Source organism: Gallus gallus, chromosome 2 (assembly GCF_016699485.2).
Source record: "Gallus gallus isolate bGalGal1 chromosome 2, bGalGal1.mat.broiler.GRCg7b, whole genome shotgun sequence".
NCBI lineage: Eukaryota > Metazoa > Chordata > Aves > Galliformes > Phasianidae > Gallus > Gallus gallus.
In genome coordinates this window covers 50,190,569-50,212,246 of record NC_052533.1, presented here as the reverse complement: position 1 = coordinate 50,212,246, position 21,678 = coordinate 50,190,569, and the positions used below count along the sequence as shown (strand labels likewise).

The 21,678-nt window shown below is 36.7% G+C and overlaps 1 protein-coding gene across 13 annotated transcripts in view; it reads right to left on the bottom strand.

The window, feature by feature from the left end:
- The window catches only part of SUGCT (succinyl-CoA:glutarate-CoA transferase), a 429,352-nt gene that overhangs the window by 199,329 nt on the left and 208,345 nt on the right, over positions 1-21,678 (bottom strand). Inside the window, exon 13 of one of the 13 annotated variants that reach the window (XM_040689432.2) lies at positions 1,079-3,136. The exons of 11 other annotated variants lie outside the window; for them this stretch is intronic. In XM_040689432.2, coding sequence (XP_040545366.1) covers positions 3,125-3,136 — 12 coding nt within the window. In that variant the 3' untranslated portion in view covers positions 1,079-3,124. Of the gene's footprint in view, positions 1-1,078; positions 3,137-9,003; positions 9,556-21,678 lie in introns of those variants that run through there. One more of the 13 variants, XM_040689422.2, reaches the window with a different exon arrangement.

Sequence of the window (21,678 nt, the reverse complement as noted above, 5' to 3'; positions counted from 1 at the left end):
TGTCTCTGAAGTAACCAGAACCAAAAAAAAAAGAAAAGCTGGGGATGAAGGGAGAGTGTTCAGTGAAAAATGGATAGATGAGTACTTTTTTTGTCAAGACAAATAATATGTAACTAAGCTTAACTTGTAAGAAAATTGTGTCACTTTTCAAAGATTACAATTTAAAAAGAAGTTATATGCAAAAACATGCTGATAAATTTGATGCATATCACGGAATATTTTGCAAAGAAAAATTAGTGGAACGGAAAAAAAGTCTGCCATCTCAACATTTTTTTGCTTTTTTTAAGTTAAAACTCAAATGGTCTCTGTTATAAAAGCTAGTTGCACATTAGCATAACTGATTGAAAAAAAAAAACATTTGCTGATGTTAAGTTTATTCAGTAATGTATGGAAAGTGTGACAGATATCATTTGTCTTGATTTAAAAAGCAACCGTTTATCTACAGTCAGTTTGTCTCACCAGAGTATAGCCAGGCAAATTTAAGAAATGGGAAAATCTATCAAAAGTAATCTGAAGAGTAAAGCTGCTAATTTCAAATTTTATGCTTCAATGATAAGTGAAAGTACTGATGCTACACATGTAGCTCACCATGCCATTTTTATTAGAATACTATTAGTACTGATAACAAGTATAATTTCACTGAATAAATGGCATCTTTGGTGCCATTAAAACATACCCCTTGCTGCGCTATCACTTTTTATATGTCATCTGTTTTTGGCAGTATGTACATATGTGAAGAACTTTTTTCAAGGGTAGAGCACAGGAAAAGCAAAATTTTATCAAAAATCTCTGACAAACACCTTGAGAATTCACTGAGAGTTGCAACTACTTCTACCAAACCAAATCCTGATGCATTAGTTTCACAAAAAACAAGATCAAATATCTCATTTTATGTTTATGTTTATCAATTTTATGTTTTAATAAAAAATATAACAACAAAAAAGAAGCTTTGTTACATATATAAATTACCTTTATTATATATTTGATATGGAGCCCAAGAAAATTTTTCTCTACTCAGTGTGACTCAGGCAAGCCAAAAGATTGGACACCCATGCATTAGATACTTTTATTCTGCAGTGGCATGAACAGATCATCTTTTATGCATTTTTAGCAAAACTATCTTCTGCTTCCTTTCTGATTGAAACTTGAGCTTCATAATGAAACAGAAGAAAGAAAATAGATGCTTCTCTCTGTGAGGCCTCAGACAGGAGGCTGTTTTGTGGAATAATGTTTTATGTTGATAATGAAGTTGTATGGCCAAAAGACCTAGATTCAACCTCCCCTTCTGCCTTATTCAAAACATAACTTTCAATCCCCAAAATATAAATCAAGGTAAAAAAGACTGAGTGCCAGTACTGAGAATCAAAGGGCCTAGCTTTAGTGCTCCAATTAAAAGGAGGCCTATAATGTGGAACAGACATAAAAGATTGTGCCTGCTTGTAGTTAGAACTACTCTAGAAGATTTTACAATATTTTGGTAATAAGTAGCTCATTTACATTCATAATGGGATTTCTGGGGAAATTGTAGCAGTTTAAAAAAAAAATAGACACGGCAACTTGTTTGCGATTCACAAAGCTGCATTATTTACAGCTTCATGTGATTGAAGTCATATCTTCTACGAAGGATGACAATATATGCTTTGAATACAGTACAGTTATGGTACAGTGATTGTCATCATTCAGCTACAGAATGTATATACAAAAAACCTTAATTTTAAATATAGAAAACCTATATTCTCTCCTATATAAGGAGAGAATTTTTGGCAAACAAATGGAGGTCTCCTCTAAACAGCAAAGGCACATGTTCATAGCCTGATTTATTGAAACTGTTTATAATACATAAAAAAGAATGCTGCAACAGTTAAAATAAGAATGTAAATGAAGACAATGAAGGAGAGAGGTACTAGCAAGTGCACTACACTCACATCTTTCTGTTGGAAAAAATCCATATTAAACTGTAGAATCAAAGATACTTGTGCAAATACGTCAAATTCATCCTAAGCGGGATCATTTAATTTCACAGTTAAATCTGTGTGTGCAAGAGGCAAGACTGGAAAAATAAACAGAATATGTTACAATACAATAAACAGGGAGATGGCCAAAACAGAGTTATTCCACCAAACTAAACAGATGGGTTTCCATGCCAAGCTATGGTGCTTTTGTCTTTCCTTCACTCAACAGTAAAAGATCAAATATAATGTATTCCTTTTTTCCACAGCTATCCCAAATGAGCAAAAGTATTCATGAAACAATTTAAGCAGAAAAATTAATATTGGAACTTTAGTATAGTATGGTGACCATATGCATTAACCCTCAAAAATACAAAGCAGAATATTAATTTCCTTCTCCTATTGGAAAACTTTTGATTGCTGACATAAGCATCTACTGCTGCTAAGCACTAATTTACAGTGACAATTGTTTAAATTTAGAAAGCTATGGATGCAATAAACAACAGATGGAAGAAGATAACTGACAGAATCTGCAGATTTACTCCTCAAATTTTGAAGGGGAAGAGTAAGTTTGTTGTTGTTGTTGTTTTCTTTTTTTCTTACAGTTCCACATATGAGATTCCAGCGAAGGAAGCCAAATCCTTATTAAACAATTTATAGAACAGAAACAAACCATTTCTCATCTCATTCCAGAGTGTTGGTAATTACTGTTTGGGACAACTGAAAGTCTTTGCAAAACAGTATACTTTTTCGGATGCAAGGGAATTGTGTTTTGTCATATGGGTATTTCATCTTTATTATAGGCTAAAAGGTTGTGGCAGTAGGAATGTTATTTTTTAAAGCTCACTTTTCTGTTGAGATTCCTAAACAGTATTTTTTTTTCCTTCATTTCTATTTTTCCTTCTCTGCTGACACTTTACATAGAAGCCAATCTTTTCTTTTGCAAGAGTGCAGAGTTCTTGGAAAGACCACATAACCCTTTCACTAGGAAATCTGTATTTCCAGGCTGACTAGAGACATAAAACAGATATAAGGAATTAAGTATTCATCCAACTACCCAAGCCCTTCTCTCTCTTCAGACAGCATTAGATTTTCTGGGTACACCACTTGCCATTCAGTGCACATCTAAGGCTTCACATCCAACAATGAAGCCTATGCTGTAGCTGGATTTTCAATCATTCAGTATGCTAAAGTGAACAAAAAGAAGAAAAAAAAATGTAGCACAGAATGATGGAATATGTATTAAAGTAGTTCATGGCCTCCACCAAATACCCCATTTACAATGAGTTTTAAAGAAATCTAGAATTTTGGTCTCAGTGCCATGGAATAAAAATAGATATTTTTTCCCCTTCTGGTTGCCAAATGTGAATAAAACAAACCCTACATAAAAATCACATTTCAACATTGCTGTTCTTAAGGCTGATCCTTTCATAGAAGTTCTTTTCAAAGAATTTTTGTCACGTATCATGTCATAAATACTCAGACTATTCAATAATACTACTCTAATATTCTGACCTTGGGATTTTGAGGTCTTTTTCTTTTTTATCTATGAATAACACCTATCAAATATCAATTCTTACACAAACACCCTACATCTAGGGTTTAATTCAGTTAAAGAAGACAATATTTCTATCATATGAAAAACAGATCATATTTCATTTGGTGAAATAAGCTATCCACAAAACTGAAAAATGTCAGTGGAAGACTGAGTAAATTCTCTTAAAAATTCTTCCTTCAAAGTTAAAAATCATATTTCTGTTATACAATGTTCTGTATACAATGACCTCATAATCAAGACTTTTTTTTTTTAACAATAAATGTACCATTTAACGACCATGGGAAGCAAATGAAGGTTCTTGATTCCATTGATAAATTCTTCATCAAGTCACTAAACAATGTCAAAATCTCTATTGGGCTGCTTAATGACAGTCTACCTTTATTTGGGTTTTTCCTTTTTATTTCTGGATATTTTAAGAGTTTTCCACTGGGTAAGGATTTGAACAGTTGTTGCAGAGCTCTTCCAGAGTGTAGTGGTTTATATTTTATGTTCAGTTCCACAGGTCTCCCTCATAGTCATGTATGTGTACACACACAATGTATATGTATACAATGTGTAAATATACATATATACACATGCAAACAGTGACATTCATATGTTGCTCCAAAGGTAATGCTTCCTATTTACTTCCATCAAAACTATAACAGCTACATAGAGCACAATAACACTATTTGGTAGAGCAATTCATCAGCTACAGAACACTATTTTTCAATATGATCAACACCATTAGCTGATTCACGCAGATGAGTTGATCAAATTGCTCTTCATTTTATTGTGTGACAGTGTTGTAGTAGGCGTCTTGCGGGGGCACGGGATGTACGGGACAGGCCTCTCCCTAAACATAGAGAGATAGTGCTATCGTGCTGACCTTGTTGCAGAGAAAACAGGAGAAGAAGAAGGATGATAAAAGAATGTGGAAACGGCCAAATAAGGCACAATGTTATCTGGTGTGAACTAATCAGAGTGGGACATGACAGCACGGTTATCTAGGTAAAATGTATATAAGCTGTGTTTAGTAGTGAATAAACGCCATTTGCCTCACTTACTCCTGGGGTCTGGGTGAGCATCTGGCCCCGACCTGGTAAAGGGTCGGTTTCGCCCAGCAGTAAGCCCTACATGTGGACAGAGGACGAACACCGGACGAGCGAACGGAGACTACACGCAACAGACAGTTGTCCATGACCATCTGGAAAGTGGCTTATCTTTCATGTTGCTGTTGCCACTGTTGAAACACACCACCTGCCACCTCACTGTGCTCACATACACTGGTCTCCATAAACATTCAGCAAGTACCAGTGAGTGTCAGTGAGTGCAACTGTTTCCGCACAGAGGAATTCAATAAAACATCTTTGCTTCATATGCACTTTCATGTCATACACATAATAAAATAGGAGGCCATTCCACATAATAAAATAGGAGGCATTAGTTTAGGAGAAGCACTTGTATATTTACATACACACACAAATACAAACACATACGCATTGCTGAGAATATTTGACATCTTACCAAAAGCCTACTCCAGGAATCAAACACATTATACCTTTAAATTCTGGAAAGTACTTGCTAATGCAATGATTTTAAAAGGTAGATTTTCATAATTTTATTACAGGAAAAGTTATTTTTGGTGGAAATGTATTTGGTGGAAATGTAGATTTGCAATCTACATATTATTTCAGGCAAAGTATTATCCATGGAATGGAACACCTCTCCTATGAAAACAGGCTGAATGACCTCGGGCAGTTCAGCCTGGAGAAGAGAAGGCTGTGAGGTGACCTGACATTGTGCCTGATATTACCAGTAAGAATTTCCCATGGTGATCTGTCATTACTCTCTCTGCTAATTCTCATCTTTTAGTCATCCAATTTTTTTTTACACTAAACACACAGTTGTATGTATTCTAGAAAAGATCATAATGACATAACTACTGATGACTAAGTGTATTCATGAATATCCCATAAATATTCACCAACACATTGCCTTTCTCCACTGAAAGATATGTTAAGTCAGCGTAAAACACCAATTACTTATGTAGTCCACTGTGCAATATATATAATACATCAGTCAGTGTGTAAGATAACACATCACTATCTCTTGAGTGTAAAGACACTAAAACTTCCATTGTAAAATCCTCCTCATGAAACAGAAGGTCAATTTGCCCAGTTATCCTATGTCAATTACAGTTTAATACCCCTAAACTACAAAATACTTAACCATTTTTCTTTAGACAGAGGCCATACATCTTATTCTGCGCTTGTACAGACCTCTGGAAGAGAACTTTATTATAGCTACAGAGCTAAAATAAAATCATAGGGATGATGTTAAGAAACAGCCACTTTGTCAGAATTATCTGAACAAACTAAAACTCAATCTTGCAATAAACTTCACTGCCCTAGAAAGAGCCTACATTTACCGATGATGATGACCACCGAAGTCTTAGGTCACTATAGCCTACTGTAATAAAAATCAAACCCACTCCCAAGATGCTGACAAAATTTGAAAGGGAAGAGTCATCTTCCTGAAATTTGACAACACATTAGAAATTGTATAGTTATTATTCTATAAAGACTGTGTCCATTATAGCAACAGTGTATTTCTTTCCTTTGGTGTAACTAAGGATACCCACCTCCCCCCTCTAAATCTAGACCTTGTTCTGATCAACAACAATTTTCAAAGAAACTGCATCACAAACATGAGGTCTAAACCTTTAGGACAGACACAACAAAATAACAATGTATTCTAAGGATGTGGTATCACCCTTTATCCAAAATTTGCTCTTGTATTTCCTTTGAATCTTTTATCTGCTATCTTTCATTCCTGGGACATGGACAGCAGCTGCGTATTCCCTATTATCTCCACACTGTATGAGTTACAGAGAACATAGAATAGCAAGATGAAGCTGAACAACCCTCATATAAGCAAATGTATCACCTTTTGTTTCAGTTGGAAAATCTGCTGTAATCTTAGTTTAAGAAGGTGAAGATAATTTCTTTCTTTTCCTACTACCTGAACAGTGCTGGACAATAGTATTGCAGAAGGTTACCATAGCCCTTCTGAGTAGGCAAGCTTGCTACTCAGAAGTCCAAGACAAATTTAGAAGAAACATACCCATAACAGACTTCTTGTCTTAGTAATGAAGTGATGCAAAGTTTTTTAAATACTTGAGGTAAATTCAATTTAATTTTCTAATGCTGATAACTAACAAGCAAGCAAATTTAACAAGCAAGAAAATTCATGATTGTTTACAAGAACTGGTTAGTTTTATCTGAGGCCTGTCAAAAGAAATAATACAATTTTTAAGTTCAGATGAAAGCCTGCATTTTTATTTACTCACTTAATCAGAGCAGAAGTGGCAGAATAGTCTCAGTATTATCCATCCTCAAATTTGAACTGGGACAAAATCCTATAAATGAGTAAGTTCTCCTTCTGCATACGCACACAAATGTATGTGAGTACACTGAGTGTGTACATGTGTACATAAATTACACAAACACCATTCAATTTTGCTGTTTCATAACACTTCAATGCCTAGGAGTAAATTGGCACAGCAAAGGAGTTCAGTGACAGAGGTGCATGGAGAACTTGGGACAGACAAAAAACTAGTCATATTCAGTAGCACAGTCAGATACTAGGACCAGATTCTCCTTCCTCAGATTATGAAAATTAAGCTCAATATAACTTTCAGCTCAAGAACAATGTTCACCTGTAAATCCATCTCATCCTGTGCTTATCACAAATACTCTCTTGTACCTCCTATGGGAAAGCAATAAGAGTTTTGGTGATGAACACTGCTTCTTAGGTGGCTCACAAGGTAGTCTTGGTGAAGAAACACAGAAGACAGAAATATGACTTCTCTCCCAGTTTTTTATAGTTTTCCCATGACATTACCCAAGCCCATGTAACCACTTTGCATTTCTCAAACTACAAAACTGTCTTTATTTTAATCAGGAAATTGGCAACGTATACTATGAGTAGTAAGTGAATTAAAATAATGTTAGAATGGAAAGTGTAACTGTAACATAGAACACTAAAAAAATCCATAATTATTAAAAGAAAAAAATAGCCTGGTGCTAGAAGCAAGCAATTCAAGCAAAGAGACCAGGTTGGATGGGGCCCTGGGCAGCCTATCTAGCAGGTAACAACCCTGTTCATCGCCGGGGATTGGAACTGGATTATCATTAAGGTCCCTTCCAACTCAAGACATTCTATGATCTTATGATAATATTTTAGACATTATTAGATAAAGACCTGAAACTTAAATCAAACATCCCCTAGTTTCTGGGTTCCTGAAACCAGTACAAAGATTACAATTTTGTATTCTTAAAAAGATTTTATGAATATCTGACAACTTGTTTTTGCCCTGAAACTCCTTCCTGTACCACAGCCCATTAACTTCTGTTAGTGTATGAGTTTTAAAGATATCTGTGGATGTTTTAAAGCCTTTGAGAGAGTTTGTGCGTTTGTGTGCACACATGAACTTTCAGTATCTTCTGTAACATTTGGCCTGCACATGGAGAAACTTGTGATTTAAAACTAGCAAAAGATTACCAGACAGGCCCCTAAGAAACGCACACAGATGAATGTGCCAAGGGACAGTTATTAGAAAAAGAGAAGGAGGTTTCTAGCACTTAGTCAGTGAAATGTAGCTTATTGATTATGTTTTTATTGGGAGTTCCAGTTCTGTATGTCGACTTTAAGGAAACAGTTCAGTTATTTCCATTTTTGCAATGATCAAGACAAATATATGAAGACTGGATTTTTCAGAAGTAACTAGTTACTTTGAATGCCCCCTTTCTAAAGTGTCTCATTTTTTTAAGGATATGCGCCTAGCACTTAGAATAATTAAAAGTCATTTTTGAAGCCTGAAACAGCAAAAAGTTATTTTCATTCATGGTATTTTATATTCAGACACTCTGTGCCATAGCACAAGCTACCACTCTTTTAGTGACTATCAACAAACAACCAAAGATCTCAAACAACAGAAGTGTTTGGCACACAATAAAAAAAAAATTCAGGTTGGATCCAGGGTCACTTAGATTAGATTCTATCTACAAGATTTAAAAGCACTTATGCATTTCACACAGCTTTTTCTTCCGGAAGAGTCCTCAAAACGTTTCACGTTTTATGCAGCTGGGCAGCCCTTTCAGTGAATGATGTGCTAGTTTTAGTCCAACTGAAAATTATTTACAAATTCAGGTTGAAATCAGCAATAGTTTGGCTGAAAAAGAAACCTAAAGTACGTAAAAGCCTAAGTGAATCTTTCTAAATTATGTTCCCATTTCAAAATTCATTTTTTAAGAAAAAGAAAGAAAAAGCAATTTATTTTAAAACTCAACAAAATATTTTGACTTGTGATGACAGGGTTATACCTAACTGACTGCAGAAAATCATTTCAGATCACAATGGAATTATTTTATCTATATTTATATTATTTTCATGGGGAAAAAAAAAAAAGTCAATAAGTAAAATTCAGGTCCACCAAAAAATCCTCTCACTCTGAAAACCATTCCTTATTTGCCTTTACTGCAATCTTGCTCACTCCCAAATCCAGTTTTTCTGAAATACAAAAAGGGTCAGCTCCACCCCACATTTCTGACTGAGTTTTCTGTCCACTTACTTACTCTTTTTCTCCCTCACTGGCCTCTTCTACATCTGTCCATCTGCAGCTGGATGTCATTCTTTTGCTGGGGCTGCTCTATCGATCTGGAAAGCTCCTGAATCCCTGAGTCACATCCTCTCTCTAAATCTCCCCTTTCTTTTTTCTTTCTCGCTTATCTGTTCCATGGCTTTTTCACGCAATGAGGATGCTACATATAATTTACATTGTTCCGCAGCTGTATATCTTGAGATAAGGCACCATATTTAAACTCAGGCAGTGATTTCACAAACATCATCTGTGATCATGTTATTTTTCACTGTTCTATGAGGGTGGTACCAGCTTACCAGTTAAAATCACTAACTGCAGTTGGCAAAAATGCACGCGTTTCAAAATGTCTTTAGCTTATATACACAAATTAACTGCCAGCATTGTTTCTTCTCTTAGTATGAGAGCTGCAAAAAAAAAAAAAAAATCAGAAATAAATACAGAAGGGTGCTTCAAAGTAGAAAAATGAGCTCTCAAAACACACATAAATTTATATAAACAAAGATTAAACCAGATTAAGCAGGATCTACATTTGAAAGCCTTCCTGGGGGTGTATGGCTTTCTTTTTTCTTTTCTTTTTTTTTTTTTCTTCACTCTTTGAGGAGCAAGTTTGTAATTACCTGTCAAAGAACAAAATAGTAACGGTGTCTGGAAAGAATGCATTATTTAGAGAGAGTGACTACTTAAGAAAGAAGCTTTCATCACAGGATATATTCTGTGGAAACATACAGTTTACCTTGTACTATGAGCTATTTTACTGTAACAAGACTCTTATCTCAACACTCAGTTTTTAACAAAAATAACCAATGACTACCTGCCAAGCCAGCCTGCCATCAAAAAACAACCTACTCCCCTCAAAACAAAACAAAAATAAATAAATAAAAACTCCACAAATCTCTAAAAAGAAATACTGAAGCTAGTAAAAAAGAAATACTGAAACTACTTTGTTAATTTGTCTTGAATTAAACTATAAAGCAAATCTCACAACTGACCATTTTCCAGTCACACCACATCATGAAAAAACTTACTTGACAAGATGGATTAACATTAACTTGTATTTGGGGACTCTTTACTCCCAGATATTATGAAATAAAAGCACTTAATAAGTAACAATCACCATGGTATAAAGGTGTGAAATATCAGTTTCCAATAACAGTTTCTTGAATACAGAAGATCAATCAGAGAAAATTCCCATCAGCCTAAGTATCAACATTTTCCATTACAGGGGCATTGTTAACATAACCCAAATTGTTTGTCTTTCCACTAAACGGGGATACATGAGACCCAACTCTTAATTTCAGTGCAGTTGCTGAAGTATATTAGATCATTCTCATTCTGAGTCGTTCAAGTTCATGCATTGAGCAGCAAGAAATGTTTCAGGGCCAAATCTCTTACTTTTGTGAATGCTACCAGGCCAGACACTCTCCTGTTCAGTTTTATGTGGAGAAGGCATGCTAGGGAATACCATCAGGAGGCCATTTATAGCTCCCTAATTTGGTGAGCACCTGGCTGAGACTTCGCAGAGCACAGCTGCAGTGTGCCCTGACACCTCCTCTTCTTGTCTCCAGGATGCAGTGGAGGTGCACTGGGACAACTGGGTGCAATGAAAAGGGCTTTATGCACCTGATCTTCCCTGGTTAGGTAGGAGCATGTTCCAGGGCTTTCATCTGCACACAGCAAAGGTGGTCTGTATGAAGTCAGTGTATCTGATGAGGTGGAAAGGAGATCAAACAGAATAGGAAAAGAAAGCTCCAGGAGAAGACTTCTTGTTGATGTTGCTGTTACAAACAGTGCACACAAGACAATTAATCCTCGCACATCGCCATGGCACTACTACAGGCATGAAGCTTCCAGCCTGAGGACTATATATGGGACCCGTTTTTCCCCTTACATCTGAAAATAGGGTATTTACACCATGCTAATAGCCATCTGTCTTAGAGAGTTTCCTTTTTTCTCTGCTTACAGCACTGTAATCCACAATGTACCTTCTCCCTATAGCTACAAACACACCTTCAGATTGCTCTTTAAAAAACAAAGAAGAAAAAAAAAAAAGCCTCTCAACTCCCTTCCTCCAAAAATACAACAAAATATCTCCATAGCAGGTGGAGTCAGAAAAAAAGCAAATGATTTCAGGCTTTTCATTCACTCTGCAATATTCCCCCAACACAAACGTCAAACTGCAGGTGCATATGAAATACTTCTGTTATGACAAGAGCTGCGTATCTTTGTAACCAGTGCTTCTCATAACGATGTGTGAACTAAACTCTAACTGGAAGAAAATGGACAAAAGCCAAAGAAGTCCCAAGTGGCAGTCATGTACAAAAGAGACTAAACCATGAGAGAACAAAAGATCACACAGATAATGGTCCAAAGGGAATCACCATTTCCCTTTGTTTCTTAAACTTCAGGGTTACAAGAACAGTGTCTGCACAGTAATGGGATTTGAGTTTGTGGTACTGAGGGATGCTGGGTGGAATCACAGTCATCACAGTGAATCACTGAAGTGAAGCAAGGGGCATCAGAGACTGGGATAAGGGTTCAGGCATAGAAATTGACAGATACTTAAAGTTTGCAGCTGGCAAAGTTTACATCTTTGTTCCTTCTATTTAATAAAGCAATATGCCACAAACTACCAAAAAGGCATGAATCCAACCCAAGAATTTGGAATACTGAGACTTTTCGGAAGAAGCTAACACTGTGCTTCCACCTTAGGTGTCCAGTTCCAGTCTTTGTACTTCAAGACTGTAAGCTCCTACATAAACCCATTATTAAACCTATTAAACTCAATGACAACTTGAATGTTTGCTTTCACTATCCCTATGGGAATGTTCTACCTTATTCTAATTGTTAGACTAAGCCTGTTTGTGAACAGTTTTTCTATGTCTTTACTTGTAAAAGTGCATCTTACACTCTGAAACATGCCCCTTTATTTACAGGGAGCAAAAATAATCACTGTAACTTCTGCTTTGGGAATTTAAACAAGACATGCTCTTTATAAACAGTATATCTAGCTAGGAGAATGTAAGACTGCATCACAAACTGGAAATTCTTAATGAGTTAGCTACAACAGAAAGAAAAGCAGATGACAGCACATAGGTACAAGCTGTGCACAAGCTAAGGCAGGTGGTCAGGTTTCTAACCCACGCTGAAGAGAGTGCTACTGTTCTTTGTTCTCTTGGCACTTGCTTAAGCAACAATAAAGCAAGCAATGCTATCCCTACTCATCTGATGTTCACACAGCTCTGGCAAATCAGATAATGAGAAAGGCTAAGAGTACATGCTTACAGTGTATCTCCTTCTACTAGTATTAGTATTATTTTTGCTGTGATAACATAGAAATTAGAATGAGATCTGTAAGAAGTTGCATAAGGATTTCAAATAGGCTGCTAATGACATTCGGTAATTTAAGTTAGTGTACAGTAGCCCATAGAGAAGTGGTAAGCCAGTGTCACTGCAAGAACAAGAACTCGAAATAGATTAATTAATAGCCTAATCAGTCCGTGACCAGAAATCACTTCTATATCATGCATTTGTCTCCTATTAACATGACAATTTTCATTATGAATAAAAATTTTCCTATTTTCATCAGTTATGTAATAAGAAGATAACACAAATCCTTCAGCAGAATTTTGTATCTGTAGCTAGATAAGGTTTATCTTAGGATTGGCTGTATATTTACAGTGCATTGACAAAACAGACAATTTCACTGAATAACTGTATCTGGTACTTCTCTTCAGTTCCTTCTTACATAGATGAGAAGAACCTTCTACCTTACTGATTTCAAGCGTCTCCGGATGCGTGTTTTACTTCCTGTTCATTAGATTATGGAGCATCTTCCCCTGGGCCAACTGACTATTACAGGTGAAATTCATTCCCACTAAGCCCAATCAGATGAAAAGTGAGTGCCTCATCCCATGTACACAGGTGGGATGAACCACCATCTAGAGGTGCCTGTGCTCTGTTTCTCTTCACTGAAATCAGAATGTACAACCTGCTTAGACCATAAGCACAACTGAATAGATAGCTAAAATTAGGCAAGATGATCACAGTCCTGCCACCTCCAGGTATTCAAAAAGACCTCACTGCTTTGGGATTTTTCTGTCAATCTCCTCCAGCTATTTTTAGATTTGCAACGTTACTCACCATCTCAGATTATAGCATCCTATTAACAGTACACTGCAACAAGCAGATAAGAACTTCAATGTATAATGTTAAAATGGCCCAGTTAGGGATCAGTGATACAGAGGAATAACCTTGCCCTTTGCCTGTCTTGGTTCTTGCATGCTTATCCTCAGGCAGAAGGCTTGATAACTTGTTAACCGTGAAGGAATTACATTTGTTTTACAATTCAGAATTTGGACACAAACCAGGACTTACGAGGGGGGTTGCAGTCCTTCATTCCTGACAAACAGCTTTGTGACCTTTTTAGCAAAATGTAATGCCAAGATTGTTATATTAACACCAAGTTCTATGTAATCTCTTCTGCAAGAATCATTTAATAACACCTTTTGACTGAATCAGCCCAGGATCTCGTTCATCATCCTCGTGAAAACTGCCCTATACATTAGTATTGCTCCATGCCACTGACTTAACTTTCTTGTTAATCTAAGAAATAGCTCAAGCCTACACAGACACAGCTCATTGACTCTGTTTTGTAAGATTTTCCACACATTTCTCTAGAAATTAAAGTTTCTTGCTATGCTGGGGTTAAGGTGCAGTGGGAAGGGTGTGGGCAAATGAGGAAGGGAGATGACATTTAAAAATGCTTTATAAAACACCAGATGTTGCAGAACCAATGGAATGGGGCAATGTAATTGGAATTATCAAAAGAAGAGAGTTGTTTGTCCGCATTTTTAAAAACTCATGGGATACTTTTAAGTCACTTAGTTGTGGTCTTTGTGAGTGTGAAGAACATAGCAAACGCCCTTATAGATTTGATACTTAAATGACATGCACAACAAGGGAACTGCTTGATGTGGTTCAGCATTTGCTCTTGTTACACTCTGCTATGCTGTAAACATTCCATCCGTGTGAATAATATAAAAACTATGCAAATGCATTTTGCCCTTCTTAGTGTATCTTTCTAGTATACATTTTAGTTTTCTATAGCTGTCATGGGCATATTGCAACATGACTCTGGAAACATGCTTGTGTATAATTCCAATAAGCTGACAAGAAGATCCTGTTTTCTAATTTACACTCACAGCTTCAGTTTCAAAAACTTTTTAGCCTGAAGCCCAAGAGCTACATAGATTTCTATTCCACAGCAATGTGCAGGATCACTTCTATAACTTTTGTATCAGTTGGAGAAGAAAATATTTTAATACTCATGCATCCCTTCCTTCTAATCACTACAGAAAAGACCACACTCACTTAAAATCAGTCCATTCTCACACATTTAAAGAGCTGTTGCTGACATTATACATAATCTGACAGATATTTTTGTTTGGAAACAATTCTGCTTGCATATTACATCATTTCTGTATTGCTCTAGAAATGTCCTGTAGGGGCTAGGAGACAATCAGAAATCTTGAGCTCTGCGCTCACTCTGCCATTAACTGACTATGTTCTTTTAGACAAGTTCATCTAATCTCTCTGTGCCTTGGTTTTCCCATCTGTAAAAATCAGCAGTTATAAATATTCAGCTCTCTGAAAGAAGTGTTGTGAATGCCAAAATATAGTACAACTCTGAAAAATGACTATGCAAAAAGGCATCTTCTGACTCAAAGAGCCTCTCCCTTGGTGAAATCCACATATGAATTCACATTGCTCATACGCTACACAAGCCCCATTTTGAGCACTTAAGGAGAACATTGCTATACAGTGGGCTTGTGTAGAGTGATGGATTTCACTCTCCAGAGGACACTCAGCCACATATGCTGACTTCAGTGGCTAAAAAATATATTTTTATTGATTTTACTCTTGATGGTCATGCAGAACATAGCTGAGATTGACGCAGCTGCAGATTCCATTCTATCCCATTCCCCTTCAATACAATCATTTACTGTTCTTTCACATAGAGCAGAAATAGTGAAGCAACACTATCAAAAATGATGGAATTGCACCACAAGTCTCCAAGGGAAAGAATCTGAAGGCAGAGCGACAATATAAGCCTTGAAGCAAATTGGACTGCACAGGTGTAAATAACTTGGTCAGCAGAGTCTTTATAGCCCATGATGATGAGTTCATTCAGCTTTCAGACCAATGGCTCACTTTGCAAAGAAAAGATTACTTTTTTTTGCAAGCAGCAATTACTTGATTGTGAGTTACTGAAGACAAGTAACATGAAAAGTTTCAACACCTTTTCTGCAGCAGCTTTTCAAAAAACTTTCATGTATCAATACTTGAGAAGAACTGTAAAATCCTGCGATAAAAGACAATGCAGAAAGTATTAGAATACCTCTCCTTTGGGTTTTTGGCCATATATAGGAAAGCAAATCTTTACTTCTTAAGAATTCATCTGCTTCTTACATTCCCTTTGTTTGTGTTTATGACATAATCATTTCCACAGCAACTAATTAGGAGAAATAAAGAATTACAGCCTGAGATGAAGCCTGTAAGGAGCAAATGAAATCATACAAAACACGTAGGATATTTTTAAGTGGTCTTCTTCTAGTTAACACAAAGAAGTAAGGAAGCAACAACAAACTATAAAGAATTTTACCTTCTTTTAACTGAAGAGCTAATTGTCACCTAACACAAGTCTGTGGCTTTTATTCACTCCCCCATTTTCTAATTGCACATTTAAGAAATAGGAATGGCTGGACCAAATCAGATCAGAAGTCCAGGCAGTTCAGTGACCAGTGGTAGAATATGACTTTAGAGGTGACAAATAAGTGGAGATACTTTTCCAGCACACTCTCACGGTAATTTTCAGGCAGAGACTTCCATATGGATGTTATTGAGCATGAGACAATCAATCCTACTTCACATAACACCTCTATATGAGAGCACATTAGAGTCTTTCTGCAAATGTCTGATTCTCCTGCGGACTTGGAACAAAGTGTGAGAGAAAGGTACATCAGTCTCTCATGTTCTTTAGTGCACACTATTAGTCATCAATTATTGTTGTAAGAAACTGCTAAACATCAAAATGATGAGTGTCTGAGCAGGATTTAAGTCAAAGCTATTAGTACTATGGCTGAGTCGAAGAGGGCAAAGTGGAAGCCAGAAGGAGCACCCAGATGGCTACTGTGCCTATCACCTCACTTTTAGCTACGGATGTTTGTCATAGTGATTTTGGTCAGCCTACCTATTCAGCAAAAGGTCAAGGTGAGATAATGATTTAAATCACTAAGGTGAAATTAGGACTAACATACTTGGACATGTTTCCTCTAAACCATTTTGGCTCGTAGCAAAAACCAGTGCCTTTCCTCTAGAGCTGCTAAGCAGCTCCTGTCTTACAGTCCCTGAGTCATTGAGAAGGCAGATGTGTGTATCCAAGAAGTTTCAAAATGCTCATGGATAAGAAAACTGGCAATACCTATCAAAGAATATTTTCTCTTCCTCAAAGAGGCAGCTTGGATAACCAGTAAAAAGAGAGTGGTACAGGAGATTAAGGAAGGAGTAAACTACCTTCCAGGGATAATCAGTTTGCAGCACGCTCCAGTTTCTCTTTCTTCCTACTGTCACCAATACACTCCTTGAGACAAACCACAGGGAGTGAAACAAAGAGGTCAGCACTGCCAACTGGCCCCCATGTTATGGGAATTTAAGGAACAATCTTTAATTTCTTCATTAGATGGGAACACACACAGCACAAGGAAGTCACAAAAATGAGAGAGGCTCCTTGCTATTTATTATGTAGTGTTTGGTCCATAGCTTGAGAAGAGTGAACAAAATTGACAGAGATAAAACTTTACTGTATGGTCTCCATTTCTGAGGTTAAATGGAGATTTTATTAAAGTGAATTTGAAGTTTTGCTTATTCGTTATAAACATTTCAAGGATACACTGTGTCAAACAGCTCCTTAAGTTAAATACAATATATGACACTGATGTTTTCCATAGTTTATCACTGATAGAACTGGAAATGTAACTGCAATGTTTTTTAACTTTCTGGGCAGACAAAGTCTTCTTGATAGTGGTGGTCACAAGAGACAGGAAGAAGTCTAAACATTCTTGATCTTTAGGGTTAGTGGGAAATCAGATGAATGTGGAAGGACCACACATATTCTCCCGGGAGAAGGGTGCTGGCAGCCTTGTGTAACACACAGACCTTTTTTTGGCTCATGCACAAAGGAACAGGAGAATCAGCTCTAAGAAAGTCACACTTCTCTACAGATGCAAGTCATTGCAACTGTGTGTACCATATGTGGGGAGTGGTAAGGAAAGGTCTGATTACAAAGAGCAAAAAGGGAAAGTGACCGAGCCCTGGCAAATGTGTTCCTCCTGAAGTAGCAAAGGGTTTAAAAACCACATGCCATGCCAAGTCAGCCCAAAGAACTTTTCCTGCTGCCAGGTGAGCTCTCAGGCAGATTAAACAAAGAAAGAAAAATGAACAAAAGGGCATTGACAACAAAAGGACAGAAGTCAGCATAAAATCCGGTGAAATGAAGTCTTCTGTACGTCAGCCTGTTCTTGTTAACCTAACTTGAACTCCCCACGTGACTACTGTGGGTCAGGAAACTGAGCAATTACAAGCGAAGAGCTACTGCTCTTTGCCCACATAAGGTAAGCAGTACCTCTCGCAGCAATGCTTCATGGCAATGAGAGCCTGGTTTTGAAAATACCCCTAAGTGTTTCACATTAAGTGTAGATCTACCAGTGTGAAAGTTGCCTGCTTTCAGGCAAATAGTTTACTTTGATGCCCAGACAGGGACAATGCTGTTAAAATATGCCATAACCTCAGATGTAACCAAAAGATTCTCCCACTGAATCTACAGAAAGTCTTTGCCAAACTCTATGTATCCGATAACAGTGAGGATTACGGGGAACAAAAAGCCCGTGTCAACTTAGCCTTGCTAGCAAAAGCTATGAAATAAAATTCTACCTTTTTGGGGGGGCGGGGGAAAGAGTATGACCTATAGCAACAAAACCTGCAAACCATGTTTCTCTAGGAGGCTTCGTCATTACAGTTTAGCCAGAAAATACCTTTTAGTGTTTATAAACTTGGGAATCATCCTAAGATATTGCACCAACAATGTTAACAGAAATTGGAAAACAAGGAGTTGAATCCTACTCATTGGCTGGACTTCTGTCACTTACTTCAGTCGGGACAGGTTTTCACTCACAAGTCCACAATCAATACAATAAATTTTATGATCTCCGTAGTTAAATTCAGATATCCAGAACTAACCACACACAATTTCACATGAAAAGATAGAACAAAATTGTAGTCTCCATTCTACTCATACATAGACCTACTGTATGTAAAATTCTTGGCATGCAATGCAGGCTATTTATTTTCATGCTGTGGTGATTTGTTTCATAAGGACTTCCACAGATTTTTATTTTTAGTCATAAAAATAATGCTGTATTATGTTGTATATAAGAGATAAAAAAAAAAAAAAATCCTGGATGTGAGTTTCATGACTGAGCAAGAGCTATGTTATGATCTCTGGTTTCTGTTTCATTCCTCTGTGATATACTGGCAGAATATAGTCATTCTCACAGTGAAATCAGTATCATCTTTGTCACAGATTGCCAAAGGGCTATATTCTTGGGCTTGTGTACCATCATCTAAAAGATGGTGTCTCCATCTCACATCACAGATTACCTCAAACTCACTCACAAAAACAAACAAACAAACAAAAAGTTCTAAAACACATTGAAATAATAAAAATATCAGTTTGGATTATTAACAATCAAATAAAAGGTTAACAGTGGTTTAAAATCAGCTGAAGTCTTCCAATTTTTCAAAACAGCATCGTAGCAAAACAAAATATCATTAAATTTGCCTTAAAAAAAGCCTTTAACATGAAACAGTACTAGGCATTTATCTTCAGAGCAGTACATTACAGGTGACCTCTACAGATTGGAAATAGGATTACATCAACAAACCTTTCACTTTAAAGTGGTGGATGGTGTGAGATGAAAGAGTGCTCTCCCTAACATTTCACAGTGCTACTGGCTCAGGTTTAAAGGAAGTATGCAACCAGGTATTCCCTGTCACATTCTAATCTGCAATACTGACACAGACGTGAAAAGCAAAAGCCTTTGAAAATGATACCTACGAATGATGAAAAAAACCTGGAGAGCTATGAGAAACGTGAGGGAGAATACAGATAAGGAGATAAAGAGGAACCTTTACAGTGAACGTGGCCACAAACTTATGCCATCAGCAATAACTCACGTCTGTAGCTTTACGGATTAGCCTGAGATAAAATGACATTAGCATTTAAGGTTTAAGCTTAATACCCATATTTGTTGTCTCCTTGTTTCTGTAAATGTTTTAAATATGCAGTCTGCTTTTCCCAGCAGGCAAGGCATAAAGTTACTTTCCTGGACTGTATTTGAAAAACACAATAACATAAATTCAAAGATTTAGCAAACAAACAAACAAAACATTTAAAACAACTTCAGTCTTGATATTCCCTTTCAGTATTCAGATGGTCTCCTGGGCACGCTGAACTGGTTTGAATAGCCCCTGTTTACCATAGCTAGAAATTTCTATTTACTTCTAACTTGATATTTTGGGTCATCACAAAAAATGTAGCAACTGCTGTCCAACTATACTATAACTTGATGAATATATTATAAATAATTCACACTACATTCAAAGACCTCCAAATGAAACTGGTGATGAGACCTACACTCTTGAAAGGTCTCTGATAACATCCCAGAACTATTTTTTTAGGGATCAGTGCTTCCCTTGATGAACTAGTCTGATTCAAGTGACATACAGTCATGTCATATGTCATACGTCACAGCACACTTAGAATACTCAGTATTTTGTAAATAGATAGAAATGATGAGAAGAGACTCTTGAGCCATCAGTTTTTGGGTACTGAAGCACTAGCACTATAAAGCTTAAACAAGCATATACAAAGAAAGCCTGAATACTAAATTATTCAGTGAAACACCTGAATAATGAAATACAATCCAAATTTAACTTGGTGCAGTAAACACAGCTCCCAAATGTGACACATTATCCCACGAATCTCATTGTCTAAAAGAATGAGAGTGACTAACAAAGTGATCCACCATTTTCCTCTAGCTCTATACAAGTGGTATGTAATGAGTTAAATGCATACTCATAAACTCGGTATATATTCCTCACTATTACTCAGTAACATGAAAACAAAAAAAAAATCTTAGCAGTATTCTACAATACTGTCTGATATTTATAAAAGCTTTACAACGCCCCCTGAGCTCCAGGTTTGGTGGTACACTGACTACAAGCCCGTTGCTAGTTCTGCAAAACAGAAGATACGACCTCTGTTGCCAGACACTTCCTTAATTCGTCATAATTTGAGTTCTGCTGGAAGAGAGTTCAAATCTGACCACAACAGTTAAGGAAAAAAACTTGCATTCTAATATAAAATATACAAATCGGAAAATATATAGAACCAACAAGTACAGACTCAGTACTACTTGATTTGTTTTCCCCTCCAACATTCCAGTAATGTAAAACCAGTGTATAAGGTAGAAAATCATTTTTCAATTTCAGGAAATATCATTACTAGCTGCCAAAAGTCTATCCATATAATAAGAACTATTTGCTAAAGCTGAACACCTGCAGTTTTATAGAAGGCCTCTGAGGACAGCTGTAAGTAAGTATTCCAGTCTACTGATACAGCAGCCAATCAAAATCTGAAGGTTTTGTCTCCATAAACAACATATTTTGCTAGCTAGGGCTACATGTGCACGTACAAACATTTTATTTGGACAAACAGATTAAAAGTGCAACTTTTTGAAAATGATATAATGCCCTGTATGCAAAAACCAAGACTAATGAAGGAGGTCTTAGCCACATCCTAAAAGTACAGTTTCCTGCTTCCAAAATGCTTTTGGAAACAGTCCAGAGTGCTGGAAGTTTGCATCGCAGCAAACTGTCACACAAATATGTGTATGTTAGTTGCCTTCCCAAATACAAGGAAATTGTTCTGAACAGTTCAAGGAAAATGATTAGTATAAATTGAAATATTTTCCTCATAATATACATAAACAATACATCCACTCCTACCTAACTCTGCTGTTTGAGTCCTACCACCATTTCAAGCATTAAAAAGATACACTTCTCATTATTTGGCAAACGACCTCATTAGCACAGTTCTGCTCTAGTTTAGTAGCAGCCATGCACTGTTACTATAAAGGTTAGGCTTCTTTACAGAAAGTTCACGTAGAAAATATTCAGTCCCTTATATGCAAAAGTCAGCGCACACTTTAAGAACTAGTGACTCACTCTTAGTTTAGTTCACATGGACAAGGAAAACTAGGACAGAATATAACCAGAGTTTAAATATTTAGAAGCAGCAAGAAGGGAACTCTCTTCTTTATCAGTGTGACAAGGGACAAGAAGTATTTCCACTGCTCCATTGCCGGCCTCCTTGGCTGATGCAGTTTTTGTCTCAGATCTCTTTAACTAAG